We start from the raw sequence: 13,341 nt of genomic DNA, 5'->3' as shown, positions 1-13,341 counted from the left end.
TTGCAGTGCTCTTTTTTCACTATCCAGGCATCAACTTGGACAGCAATCTAGGCTAGCACTACTAGTGCCTCATCCTCTTTTGTGTGTCACTCATTTGAGTATTTGTAAAGTGGACTGGAGGCTGGGTCCGGTTAGGGAGAAGCAGAACCGCTTGATTCTGCTGGGTGATGCTTCAGGGTGAGAAGTCCCTCGTTGCAGGTTACAGCTCAGCTGCACAGGCAGTTGTGCTGGCACAGTTCAAAGGCAGCACAGAGGCAAGAATAGGCAGCGAAGAAAGAGAAACTAGTTGAAAAGATGGGGATGGGAATACCATAAAGCTGATAATGCTGCCCAACTCACACATCCATTTAATACAGAAAGTTTGCAAGTATTTCTGACAGTTAACTTGCTACCCCTTAGAATACTACTTTATTATCTACAAGAATGTATTTAACACACATTTTAAAAGCTAGTTTGGAAACTTATTTTTCTGACATAGCAATGTTTGAGGTTTGCCCAGGAATCACCCTATCTGGCCAGTTAATGTATATTAAAAACAAATGGTGGTTGTAGATTCATAGCAGGTTTCATTATTGCAAGATTTATACGCACATTTTCCCCTCTTTCGTTTTAAGGTAAGCAATGATAACAGGCTATGCAAATGCCCAGTTTCTGAATGCAGCCTTCAGTCCGTCAAACTTGCTGGCATTAATTTGATGAAAAAAAATTCTGCTGCAGATATAGCCTCTACCAAAACTTTATGTTATTTGTAGAGTAAATAAACTGAAAATTTAAGAAGGTGCTTCAAACTATTTTGCACCCAAAAGAATAGAGTTAAGTTTGCAATACTTTTGCCACGTTCGTTCGCTTGCTTGCAATGCTGTGCTGCCCAGGGTTGTAGATGATGTGATCTGTATTTTAAAACAATTTCAATAAACCATGAGCATGCAAAATGGCTCATATTTTTTGACGTAATTCTTTAAATAAGGTGCTTGAGAAGACACTGTATTTACTCTTTTTTTTTAATAAGACAATAATTCTATATTGTTTTTATCATTTGTTAGCTTTTAAGACAATAAAGCACAGACTTTTAGTGCTATTTCTGAGTAAGGGAAACCTTTAGGATCTTTGGACAAATTGCCCCTCCATAAGCAAATCCAAATGTCTCAGCTTTGCATGAGCAATTGCTAAGTACATATTAGCCTACGTATTTGCTTGCACTGTCCCCATACAATCAGCATGCACTATAACTAAGTGCTTTAAAACTCAAGTATGAATCAATCTGTATAAAGTGAAATTCAGATCTCTATCATGCAATGTGATTCTTTTTTCTGCTTTGCATACAGTGTTGGACTTAGTCATTTTATTTTGCCACTGTAGTGAGAATTTGTTTACATTTTCCAATAAGAACAGTTCCATTTGTGGTTAAGTATGGGAAACGATCACAAACAAATGTTTAGAAGTAGAATACCTAGTCCATCTTCCAACAGGATATCACACGTGGCAAAATTAAGAGCTTTCTGCACAGTCTGCTTCTGCGGATCCCTGTTGTCTTTGCTAGGTCATTGCCTTACCAGTTCTTCTGCCACGTTATTAATTGTGTAATGAAGACGAGTTCTTCACAAGACTGTTGAACTTGGAGTTGCAAAACCATGGAGCCTTACGCTGCACCTTTTTCTCCCTTTTGTTGTCCTAAGGTGGCTGGAGAAAGATACGTCTACAAGTTTGTTTGCGACCCTGAAGCGCTTTTCTCCATGGCTTTTCCAGACAACCAGCGCCCCTTGCTGAAGACTGACATGGAGCGTCACATCAACGAGGAGGACACTGTGCCTCTGTCCCACTTTGATGAGAGCATGGTCTACATGCAGGACGGTGGCTGCTGCAACACCCACCCCTATAATGAAGGCTATGTCTATTAACAACAGTGACAGTGAAGGGGATGTTTTCCCCCTCCCTTAGGCTTCTCCTCTTTCACAAGACCCAGAGGAAAGCTGAAACGACTTCAGTTTGTTTTTTAAATAGTACACTAAAAGGGGCTTTTCCTGTTGCATTACTCCTATGGTCTGCCATGGACAGCGCACTTTATTTGAAAGGGGAGGGTTGGAACCTAAACGTTATTCTGTGTAACAGGAGGAAAAGGGTGGGTTTGCTTTTTACTTAAGTTTGGGAAGGGAACATACAGGTTTTAAGTACAAAAAAGCTATATCATGTCTGTTTTGTTTCATATCAGCATAAGATATTGTACATTTTCTCTGGGTATCCATAGTACAGTTAATTCTCATTGTGCAAAATAACCACTTGATATCAGCACAGCATGCCTAGGGCATTTGTTTCTTGCCATTCTTAATTGTCTTTCTGCAGTTATAAAAGAGAAGCAAAGCGTATACCACAGCATTTAATTTAGAAGCTTGCAGTGGCAGACCTTGCACCTTGTCTTTGAAAACAACCAGATATCTCGAGAGAGTTTTTCTTTTTTTTTTTCTTTTTTTTTTTTTTTTTTTGGTATCACCTCAAAAAAAATCCTGTTTAACAAAAGAGTGGCCATAAATGCAGTTACCAAGCAAAATCCGTGACTTCAGACTGCAAGCCGCATGCCATATCTGGTGCCACGTTGCTATACATATATGGCTCATGCTATGGCTTAGACCTTTCAAGATCCATTTGAGGGTAGTAATTACGTGTGGTAGGTTTTCTGATGATCATGTCAGCATTAAATACAGGATCATGATCGGGAGGGAGAAACCATTTTGTATCCTTCCATTTCCTTTGTTACATAAATAAGTTATTTAATCAATAGGAATTAACTGTACTAAGTCACATATCTAATTATGCTGTTTAGACACAGCAAGCACTCCTTGAGAAAAATATCCAATACACTAAATAGGTACTTTAGTAATTTTTAGACACGGTACCCATTAATATGCATTTAAACCTTTTACTGCTGTGTTATGTTGATAACATATATAAATACTAGATAATGCTAATGCTTCTGCTGCTGTCTTTTTCTGTAATATTCTCTTTGATGCTGAATTTACTATGACCATTTATAAGCAATGCTGTAACTACAGGTAGCATTTCAGGACAAAATAGATGACTTGAACCATTTATTGCTTAGAAAATAGCTTACGCCATAGCTGTGCTATAAGCAGCTTTTATGCGCATCCACAAATGACTAGTAAGCTTCAGCTTGCTAAGGAAAGCTCTGCAGAACCTTTTGTAATTTTCGGTGGAACGGAGAATTAGATGAACTGTCAAAGAATACCATGAAGTTGCTGTATGATGTTGTAGTGCTGGCACTGATGTTACCAATCAACTTGTTTTGGGCACTAAATGTAAATGTGATCAGATATGCTCGGAAGACAATTTAAATTTTGAGGGGGTTTTTTTGGTTGTTATTTTTTCAAATTGTTTTATTTTTTGAGAGGGGTAATCTTGAACACAAGCCACATGCTATTCTGTATGTAAAATGAAAAAAAAAGAAAGCCCTGACAAAAACCCAAAAGTTTTAAATATAAGCACCTTTTCTGAAGTGTAATATTTCTTAGTTTGAAGGGAGGGAGAGTGGGTAAGACCTGGATTTCTTTTTTGCCCAGTGAAATTTAAATAGGCATTATATGGAGTAGCTTATTTTCCTATATTTCCAAGAAGTGAGAGGAAAATGAATGCATAACCGTAAAACAACAAGAATAATTTTCATTGTAATGGATGGATTTCAAAGACAATCCTAGTGGTGGGTTAAATTTCCATCCTTTGTCAGTTAAGACGCTAGTTAAGCTATGAATATTTTAATATGCAATTAATCAAAAGTAAAGAAGTAGTGGTCACTAGAAACCACAGGTGCATAAAAAACATTTGGGCAGTATTTAATTTACTCAGATCCATAAGACAACATATTTTATGGGAGTGTATATATGCCTTAATATGTCACCTAATTCTGTCATCCATAAGTCTCAATGGCACTTAAATTTTCGGTTATCGACCCAGAATCAGAAGTCTAAAATTGCAGAATTAGCAAAAAGGAAAGGGAAAAGGTTGAGTAAGATTGTTTAAAAAAAATGTGGTTTCCATTGAAATAAGGTTCAAATGAAACATGCTTTGATGAAAAGTCCTTGGATTGGTTTTGGTTCTTTAATGTCAGCACGGAGCGCCTCTTGCCTGTGGCAGGATGTGGGTATTTGGGAAAGGGGTTGAACAAAAAAGAAAAAAGGAAAAAAAAAAGAGGAAAAAAAGAAAAAAAGAGGAAAAAATGCATCAAATGTGTAATATTTAAGAAATATATATATATCTGTATACGGTAGTGACTCACTGAACAAAACAAGCAATCAGACCAACATTACATGATCTCTCAGCAGAAGATATAAAAGTCTTTCACTGAACTGATTAACCCTTTTTAAAATGTACCTAAGAGGTTTATTTAAAGTCTGTTTTTATTCCATTTTTTTTGTTTGTTTGGGGTTTAGTTTTTTTTGTTTTGTTTTGTTTGTTTGGGGTTTTCAGGTAGAATAATAAATCTGGCAGCTGATTTCTGCAAGATTGTTGTGTATTGGATTCCTAACCATTTGGACTGGAGAGGCCCCTGCAGTAAGGTTTTTTCGGAAGAGGAGATGGTGATCTGTTCCCAGTGCCTAGAATGGCTTCCTGCAAAATGAAACCAAAAAAAAAAAAAGTGAGGAGTATGTACAATTCATGTGTATGTATATATGAGTTATAGCCAGGAGTTAGATTGCCGAAGCATCGTATTTGACTGACAAAAGGGAGGAGGGATGGTCTATGTAAATTCAGAGAGATTTATTCTGACTAAGAACACTCACACATTTTCACACGGCATTTTAATACCCTGCTGAATTTGAATGTGGGGTGTTTGGGGCTCGGTTGGGGGTGCTGGGTTTTCCTTTGGTTGGAGATTTTTTGATTTTGTTTTTGAGCTGTGCCAGAAGGGGAGGGAAGGCGCGGGCTTTATCTCTGTTTCTAAGAGGACCTGTAGTGGAGTGGGCTTGCGCTTGTTTGCCTGTGTGTCTTTTTGCTGCCCTGAGCAGCAGGCAGCCTGGGGTAGTGCTGCTGCGAAGCAAGCCTGGGAGGCATCACTGCAAGAGCCACGCGCTGTGGTACGGCTGTGGGTGCTCGGGTTTCCTCTAGCGTGGCAGTTCAGTCACACTGGTAGCTGAATGGAGGTGAAGATGGATAATGGCTTGGCAGATCCCCTCAGAATCCCTTTGAAAGAGTTAAGATTAGAGGTTAAGGGCAACGCACAAATTTCAGTTTAGGGGTATGACATTACATGATGGAGAGCATAAGCCTTTTCTCTCCAAGGTCACACCAGTCTAACTCACACACACCAGCTACGGTGCAAATCTTAACATTACATTCTCTGAAAGCCTGAATTTCATATTCTTGTCAGACCAAAGCTGCCTGCTTTACTTGGCTGCTGTGGTAACTAGCGGAAATTGGGATACAGGAACATTAAAGATTGTTTTCTCCAGCATTTTCCTGCAAAGAGCTTTTTGCTCAGAATCTTTTCATCTTTGGGATTCTCTGGTACCTGGGACTATTCCCCAGGGATTAGTACTTAGAGTTTTATTACGCTTGACATCTGACTGGTTTGAGCTGCAAGTTGATCTTCACAGGACAATATCGTCTAGTAAATATTTTTGCCTTGTTTGTGGTTTTTTGTTTGTTTGTTTTTTAATAGCAGGAAATAGATCAATATGTGCAAAAGGTATTATGAGGAAGTCTGAATTGTTAATAGCTGTACTTTCTCCTCTGAAGAGCATTAGCTTCAGTTCACGTACTGTAGGTAATAGCACCCTTGAACAGCCCTATTCAGTGGTCACATTAATAGCACTGAGGACTTTTCCAAATATTCTCCTTCAAAGATGTTTTGGGAGTCTTAATTAATATGGTATCTTTCACTCTAATAATCATTGCTCTGAAGTATGCCACTTGGATCTAGCTGTAAGAGCCTAGGAGATCAATTTCTTAGTTCTCTTTGCTGGTTGTTTGGTTGTGGTGTTTTTTTCCTTTGTTTTTGTTTTTTCATCAGAGGCTACTCTGCTTGGAAAAGAGATAGCAGCTGGGAGCAGGTGCCTGTGCCTTAGAAACTCCAGTTCAAAGTCCCCTACATTTCGCTAAGATACCAGGCTGAGAACTAGAGCATCTGCAATACATAACTGATCCCTGCCCTCCTTGTTCTCTTGTGGAAGAGGGAACTACAGTGCACTGTCTTCTGTTGCTTCTGCTCCAGGAGTGGTCATCTCTGGCAGAGCAGGGGGACAGAAAGCTAGGGACAATAGCATTTTAAAGCTACAAGATTACCCAGAAGATGTCTTTCAGATCCCTAAGAATCATAAATGCATGAGGAAAGCACTGTACCTTACTACCCAGATTTCGTGACTGCGTAGGTAGGTAAAGTTAACTTAATCTTTTACTTCAGAAGGTTGAAATACTGGTGTCCCCCTTGAACACCAATTTAATTTCTGTAGGAAGGAAATATCTGTGCCATCTTCTTATGTAATAGTCTGAAAATGCCTATGAAGAGTCTCATTGACATTTTCGCAAAGAACTATTTTTGTGTGAAAATGACACAACAAACATCACCAAAAGAAGGGGTAAATAAACTCCAAGGAGGAGTCCATACATCATGTTCTCCGAAATATATATATATAGGAGAACATTATAGCATTATTTACCCTAGAAATGTATCGTGTCTTTAATACCACTGCAGTATTATCCTTACTACATACTTTCATTGGACTGACCTCAAAAATACACAGCATACCCTGAAATTTTTTGGGGAAATGAGCTTTCTGCTGTTAATAGAGGTTACAGGAAGGTACCCCTGTTGCAGGGTCACAATCAAGCTTTTGAATCTGTTAAGCCGTAGTTCTGTGTCTTTGCTCTCACAAAGCTCTGTGGGCATTTCTGCCTATGGCCATGCTTTTTAGTTGAATGGTAGAAAGTTAATTAAAGCCGTTGGTGGTTTGTGGGGTTTTTTTAGTTAGTTTACGGGTAGCTAAGATTTTTTTTTTTTCCCAGAAGAAATGTCTCATGTATCTCCACACTCAAGGTAACCAGTTAGATACTTGAGGTCCAAAGTAGCATTTTTGCTGTGTAATCTGCAGTACAGGCTATGGCAGTTCCTTGCTGCTGCCCTAAAAAAGAAAGAGTAGAGTTGACTTCACTGTTTTCTTTTCCTCTTCCCCTCCGTGATAGGACTCAGCTGATCTATCTGAAGATAGTTTAAACCAATTCTTCACTCATCTATGATGTTTTGGTGAACAGTGCACTTATTCGTTAGTTCAGTGACACTTTATAGATGCTCAGGTACAGAGAGTTGAGTGTTTTAGATGTACAGCAAAGGGCTCTTATGGTGGCTTTCAGTCAAAGCCTTGCATGGGGAGTGGCATATGGCTACGTGACCTAAATAGAGGCAGAAGGAGGTGTTTTTGCAGAGACGCCAGCTCCTCAGAGCTTGAGATGTTTGCTGAAATATGCAGTTAAGGCTGCTGCCTGGCCGGTTGGGGTGAGCCTGCCCTGGAAGACCTGGCGAGGAGCAATGTGTGCATGTAGAAAGCCAGAGAGACCATGATCCCAGCATGTCTGAGTGAGGCACAGAGATGGGAAAAAGTCTGTCGGGGGCAATCTGGCCCTGCTAACTAGCTAATCCAGAGCTGATTAGTACAGGAAGGAGGAGGTTATATGACCGATACAGTAAATCACAGAGGTAATTATTGGAAAAACATGCTGCAGGAGAATCATAAGAAATGATGGAAAGTAATAAACTCTGTAAACAGCAGTGATTTTTAAGACCCCAGTGCTTGTGGGAGCGCTTCAGGAAAAGGAAGAGAGAAAGTAAAACACAGAAAGGGACAATAATATTAGATGGAGAACAACAGGAGTCAAATCATGAACTGCATTAGGAGACCTGGAAGATTGCAGTGTTTTAGATAAGGAAGAGACTAAGATAAGTACAGAGTCAGTACACTGAGATAAGAGCAAGAGAGAGAAGGTAATTGGAGGCAGTGCACTTTGTGGTCAGTGGGCCAAACGTGTTAGGCTAACAGAGCTGCACCAGGGATGTGTTTGGCCCCAGTAGTACATCCCTAAGGACAGGAATATCAGAACTGACTTTGGAGTGATTGTTGATAATTTAGTGAAACCATCTGCACAGTGTTTGGTGGCTGTTAAAAGAGCAAACAAGATATTGGAATATGCAGAGAGTGTTCTGGGCTATAAATGTGACTTTATTGTCCCACTATATTAAAAAAAAAAAGAGAATACCTTACAGGATAATGGGTCAGATTGTGGATTGGTGTAAATCAGCTTGGTTTCCTTGAAGTCAGCTAAGTAGCTTTATGCTAACAGAATCTGTGACCTGTTTTTAGTAATGTGTGTGCCTATCTAGTGTAGCATATACACAGGACACTTTTACTTCTTAACATTATTCAGAAAAATATACAAATGATCAAGACGTGAGGCATCGCGTGAGACCAATAATAAAAGATGGTATTAAACAAAAATATATATGTTCTGAATTCTACTGATAATAGCCAACTCATTCCATTTTTGTATAAAGCTCACTGCTGGAGCTCTATACATCCCTTTAATTCTCACAGTGGTTTTTTGTGACTGATGCTGGCAGACTGCACGTGCTGGAGTCCCTGCTACAAGTGGCTCAGCATTGGTCTCTGCAAAGGTGGCTGGGATTTGTGGGGACAGGCTGCCTTGCTAGCTATTCATGAAGATCATGTGGGCATTTAGAAGTCTTAAGAAGTGCTTTCAGTCATTCTCAGGACTAGGAAATTTCAGGTACATTGTAGATTTAGCCACAAAGACTAGACTAGCAAAGGAATTTCAGCCTCTGCTCTACTACATACTACAAGACTCTGAGACCAGCTGTAAGTGTTTAGGATATCTAAGGGCCTCCACAAAATCTTTCAAAAGCTGGTCAGCTGAACCAGGGTTTCTCTGCTTCATGCAGGAATGAAATGTGGGAGAGACAAAATGAGTGAAGACCTAGATCTGCATCTACAGAGAAATAAAATGAAGAACACCTTTGTATTAATTTTTTAGAGTTTCAGTATGACACTGCAGGAGGGAGTTCATAGGAGCTGAGGCAGTCAAACATTCCCTTGGAATCCAGAATAGATGCCTACATCCAGAAAAGGTCTGTTAGTTTTATGCAGTGTATGTGCCTGCTCAGCATTCAAGCTTTCCTGAATTTGTTTTTTGGTGTTGAATTCTTCCTAATACATAGGGGAGTATTCTGCTCAGTAAGAAGTTATCTTTTAGACACTCTAATGCTCTACTTTGTGGTACCTAAAGTTTCTTTGTGAATCTAGCCTTAATGAGTGAAGAAGCACTGCCACATAAGGAAAGATCAGTTCCTGGAACTGTGCAATCCATTGAACTGAGTAGTTTCTATGATCATGATCTAGCCTTGGGTAAGTGATGTAGTTTGACTGTGGCAAAACCAGTCCTTGAACTGCAACTTGGCTTATTAATGCTTTATGCCAGCCAAATGCCAGGAAAGCAGCTCTACATATTGTGTAACCTTCTCTTGCCCTTCTAAGCATTTCTGCAGTTCTGATCCCCACAACTAAGGTTATGTGAGACCTAGAAAGATACTAAGAGATGTCATAAGAATAAGCAAGACATACAAATGGCTTTTGTATTAGCAGAAACTTAAAAGGATTCAACTTGGAACAGATAATAGAGAAGGAATAAAATCAAAGTCTATAACATCATGAATTGTTTGGAGGAGAATATAGAACCACAATTTACTGAGTCTCATAAGAAGAATTTATTGGGGGGCAATAGACGAAAAAGCAGTTGAAGCATTTAAAGAACATTAAGGAAGTATTTTATCACACAGCACAACCATTAATTTGTGAAATTTAGTGATGTAGGCTGTTTTGGGTGGCACAAGTCTTAAACGAATTAGGAAAAATTGCTTTGACAAATTTATGGAAGAAATGGCCAACAGCGATTCTAGACTATGACGATGAAGTTGAATTCTGCAAATTGCGAAGTTATAGAATGGTCTGAGTTGGTAGATCTTCTTAAGTTCTTAGATCAAGATCTTCTAGTACCAAACCCCCTGCCATTGACAGGAACACCTTTCACTAGACTAAGTTGCACAAAACCTCATCCAATCTGACCTTGAACAGTTCCAGGAATGGGGCATCCACAACTTCTCTGGGCAACATGTTCCAGTGCCTCACCACCCTCACAGTGAAGAATTTCTTCCTTAGATCTAATTGAAATCTACCCTCTTTCTGTTTAAAGCCATTGCCCCTTGTCCTATCACTACATGCCCTTGTAAAAAGTCTCTCTCTAGCTTTCTTGTAGACCCCCTTTCAGTACTAGAAGGTGGCTAGAAGGTCTCCCCAGTGCCATCTCCAGGCTGAACAGCCCCAACTCTCTCAACCTGTCTTCATAGGAGAGGTGCTCCAGCCCTTGAATCATCTTCGTGGCCCTCCTCTGGACTCGCTCCAGCAGCTCCATGTCCTTCTTGTGTTGGAGACTCACTCCAGAGCTGAATGCAGTACACCAGGTGAGGTCTCACAAGAGCAGAGTAGAGGGGCAGAATCACCTCTCTCGACCTACTGGCCACGCTTCTTTGCATGCAGCCCAGGATACTGTTGACTTTCTGGGCTGCAAGCATACATTGCCAGGTCATGTTAAGCTTCTCATCAACCAACACCCTCAAGTCCTTCTCCTCAGGGCTGCCATTCTCTGTCTAGCCTTAATTTCTGCTTGGGATTGCCCCAACCCGTGTGCAAGACCTTGCGCTTGGCCTTGTTGAACTTCATGAAGTTCTTACAGGGCCACCTCTCCAGTCTGTCAAGGTCCCTCTAGGTGGCATCCCTTCCCTCCAATGCTTTGACTACACCACACAGCTTGGTGTTGTCAGCAGACTTGCTGAGCGTGCACTTGATCACACTCTCCGTGTTGCTGACAAAGGTGTTAAACAGTAGTGGTCCCAATACAGACCTCTGAGGAACGCCACTCGTTGCTAGTTTCCACTTGGACATTGAGCCATTGACTGTAACTCTATGAGTGCAACCATCCAGCCAATTCCTTACCCACCAAATGGTCCATCTGTCAAACCCACGTCTCTCCAGTTTAGAGACAAGGATGTCATGTGGTAGTGTCAAATGCTTTGGACAAGTCCAGGTAGATGGTATCAGTTGCCGTTCCCTTATCCACCAGCCCTGTAACCCTGTTGTAGAAGGCCACCAAACCTGTCAGGCATGATTTGCCCTTAGTGAAGTCATGTTGGCTGTCATCTATCTCTTCCTTTTTTCCCATATGCCTTAGCATAGTTTCCAGGAGGATCTGCTACATGATCTTGCCGGGCACAGAGATGAGACTGACTGGCCTGTAGTTCCCCGGGTTTTCCTTTTTTCAAAATGGGGGCTATTTTTCCCCTTTTCCAGTTGATGAGAATTTCACCAGACTGCCATGACTTCTCAAATATGATGGATAAGGGTTTAGCAACTTCACCTGCCAGTTTTTTCAGGACCCACGGGTGCACTTCATCAGGTCCCAGGGGCTTGGGTACCTTCAGGTTCCTTAGATGGTCTTGAACCTGGTCTTCTCCTACAGTGAGCGCTTGCCAGTAAACACTGAGGCAAAAAAGTCATTGAGTACCTTAGTCTTCTCCATATCTCAGGTAACCAGGTTTCCAATTTCCTTCTGGAGAGGGCCCCCATTTTCCCTAGTCCTCCTTTTATCACTGTCATACCTATAGAAGCTTTTCTTGTTGTCCTTTACATCTCTGGCCAGATATAATTCTGTCAGGGCTTTAGCTTTCCTAACCTGATCCCTGGTTGCTCGGACAGTTTCTCTGTATTCCTCCCAGGCTGACTGTCTTTGCTTCCACCCTCTGTAGGCTTCCCTTTTGTGTTTGAGTTTGTCCAGGAGCTCCTTGTTCATCCACGCAGGCCTCCTTGTGTTTTTGCCTGACTTCTTCATTGTTGGGATGCACTGCTCCTGAGCCTGGAGGCGGTGATCCTTGAATATTAACCAGCATTCCTGGGCCCCTCTTCCCTCCAGGGCTTTATCGCATTTTACTCTACCAAGCAGATCCCTGAAGAGGACAAAGTCTGCTCTCCTGAAATCCAGGGTAGTGAGCTTGCTGTGCACCCTCCTCTCCACCCGAAGGATCTTGAACTCCACCATTTCATGCTCACTGCAACCAAGGCTTCCCTTGAGCTTCACATTCCCCATCAGCTCCTCCTTCTTGATGAGAACAATGTCCAGTATAGCACCTCTCCTCATTTGTTCCTGTATCACCTGGAGAAGGAAGTTATAGTCAATGCATTCCAGGAACCTCCTGGATTGCTTCTGCCCTGTTATGTTGTCCCTCCAACAGATACTGGGGTGGTTGAAGTTCCCCATGAGGACCAAGACTCATGAAAATGAGGCTGCTCCTATCTATCTATAGAGAGTCTCATCTGCTTGGTCTTCCTGGTCAGGTGGTCTGTAGCAGACCCCCACTATAATGTCACCGGTCTCTTGCCCTCCCTTTAGTCCTGACCCATAAGCTCTCGGTTGGCTCTTCATGCATCCCCAGGTGGAGCTCCATGCACTCCAACTGTTTATTGACATAGAGAGCAACACCTCCTCCTCGTCTCCCCTGCCTCTCCTTCCTAAAGAGCCTATATCCTTCCATTCCAACATTCCAATAACAGAAGCCATCCCACCACGTCTCTGTGGTGTCTCTGCCTATAATATCATAGCCCTGCAGCCGTGCACACACCTCTTACTCCTCTTGTTTATTCCCCATGCTACCTGCATTTGTGTAGAGGTGTTTAAGTTGGGCCCCTGATGAAGCTGACTTACTGGCTGGAGTGGCTGGAATTCCTTTCTGCTGCTCTTCCGGTGCTCTCAGATTAAGCCTGATATTATCTCTCTCCTTCTTCAATCCTAGTTTAAAGCCCTCTCAATAAGCCCTGCTAGCTGATGTGCAAAGACTTTCTTCCCACTTTGAGAAAGGAGAATCTCATCTGGTGCCAGCAAGCCTGGTGTTGTGTAGGCCATCTCATTATCGAAAAAAACAAAATTGTGGCTGTGACACCAGCCATGAAGCCATGTATTAATGGACTAAGTGTGTCTATTTCTTCCAATGTTGCTACCTGCAACTGGAAGGAGAGAAGAAAAAAATAACCTGTGCTCCAGATTCCCGTACCAACCCTCGCAAAGCCCTGAAGTCCCTAATACAGAGACTGTCGGACCTTCAGAGGACAGGCTAGAGTGACCCTCTTGGCACACTCTCTTTCTAAAAACTAATGCTGGTCTATCCTGGGATGGATGGACCTTTGGCTACAAGTGACTTGGATTTTCCTGGAAGCGAGTATT

General features: G+C 41.5%; 1 protein-coding gene across 7 annotated transcripts in view; it reads left to right on the top strand.

Annotated features, from left to right (window-relative positions):
* ETV1 (ETS variant transcription factor 1) overlaps positions 1-1,898 on the top strand; it is a 64,121-nt gene extending 62,223 nt beyond the window's left edge. For all 7 annotated transcript variants that reach the window (XM_086614363.1, XM_009988249.2, XM_009988250.2 and 4 more), the window contains one exon: positions 1,677-1,898. In XM_086614363.1, the coding sequence (XP_086470489.1) occupies positions 1,677-1,898 (222 nt within the window). The remainder of the gene's footprint in view (positions 1-1,676) is intronic.
* Positions 1,899-13,341: the final 11,443 nt, after the last annotated feature.

Source organism: Tauraco erythrolophus, chromosome 7 (genome assembly GCF_009769465.1).
Source record: "Tauraco erythrolophus isolate bTauEry1 chromosome 7, bTauEry1.pri, whole genome shotgun sequence".
Lineage (NCBI taxonomy): Eukaryota > Metazoa > Chordata > Aves > Musophagiformes > Musophagidae > Tauraco > Tauraco erythrolophus.
The sequence above is the reverse complement of the archived record's forward strand: the minus strand, read 5'-3'. Positions and strand labels throughout refer to the sequence as shown.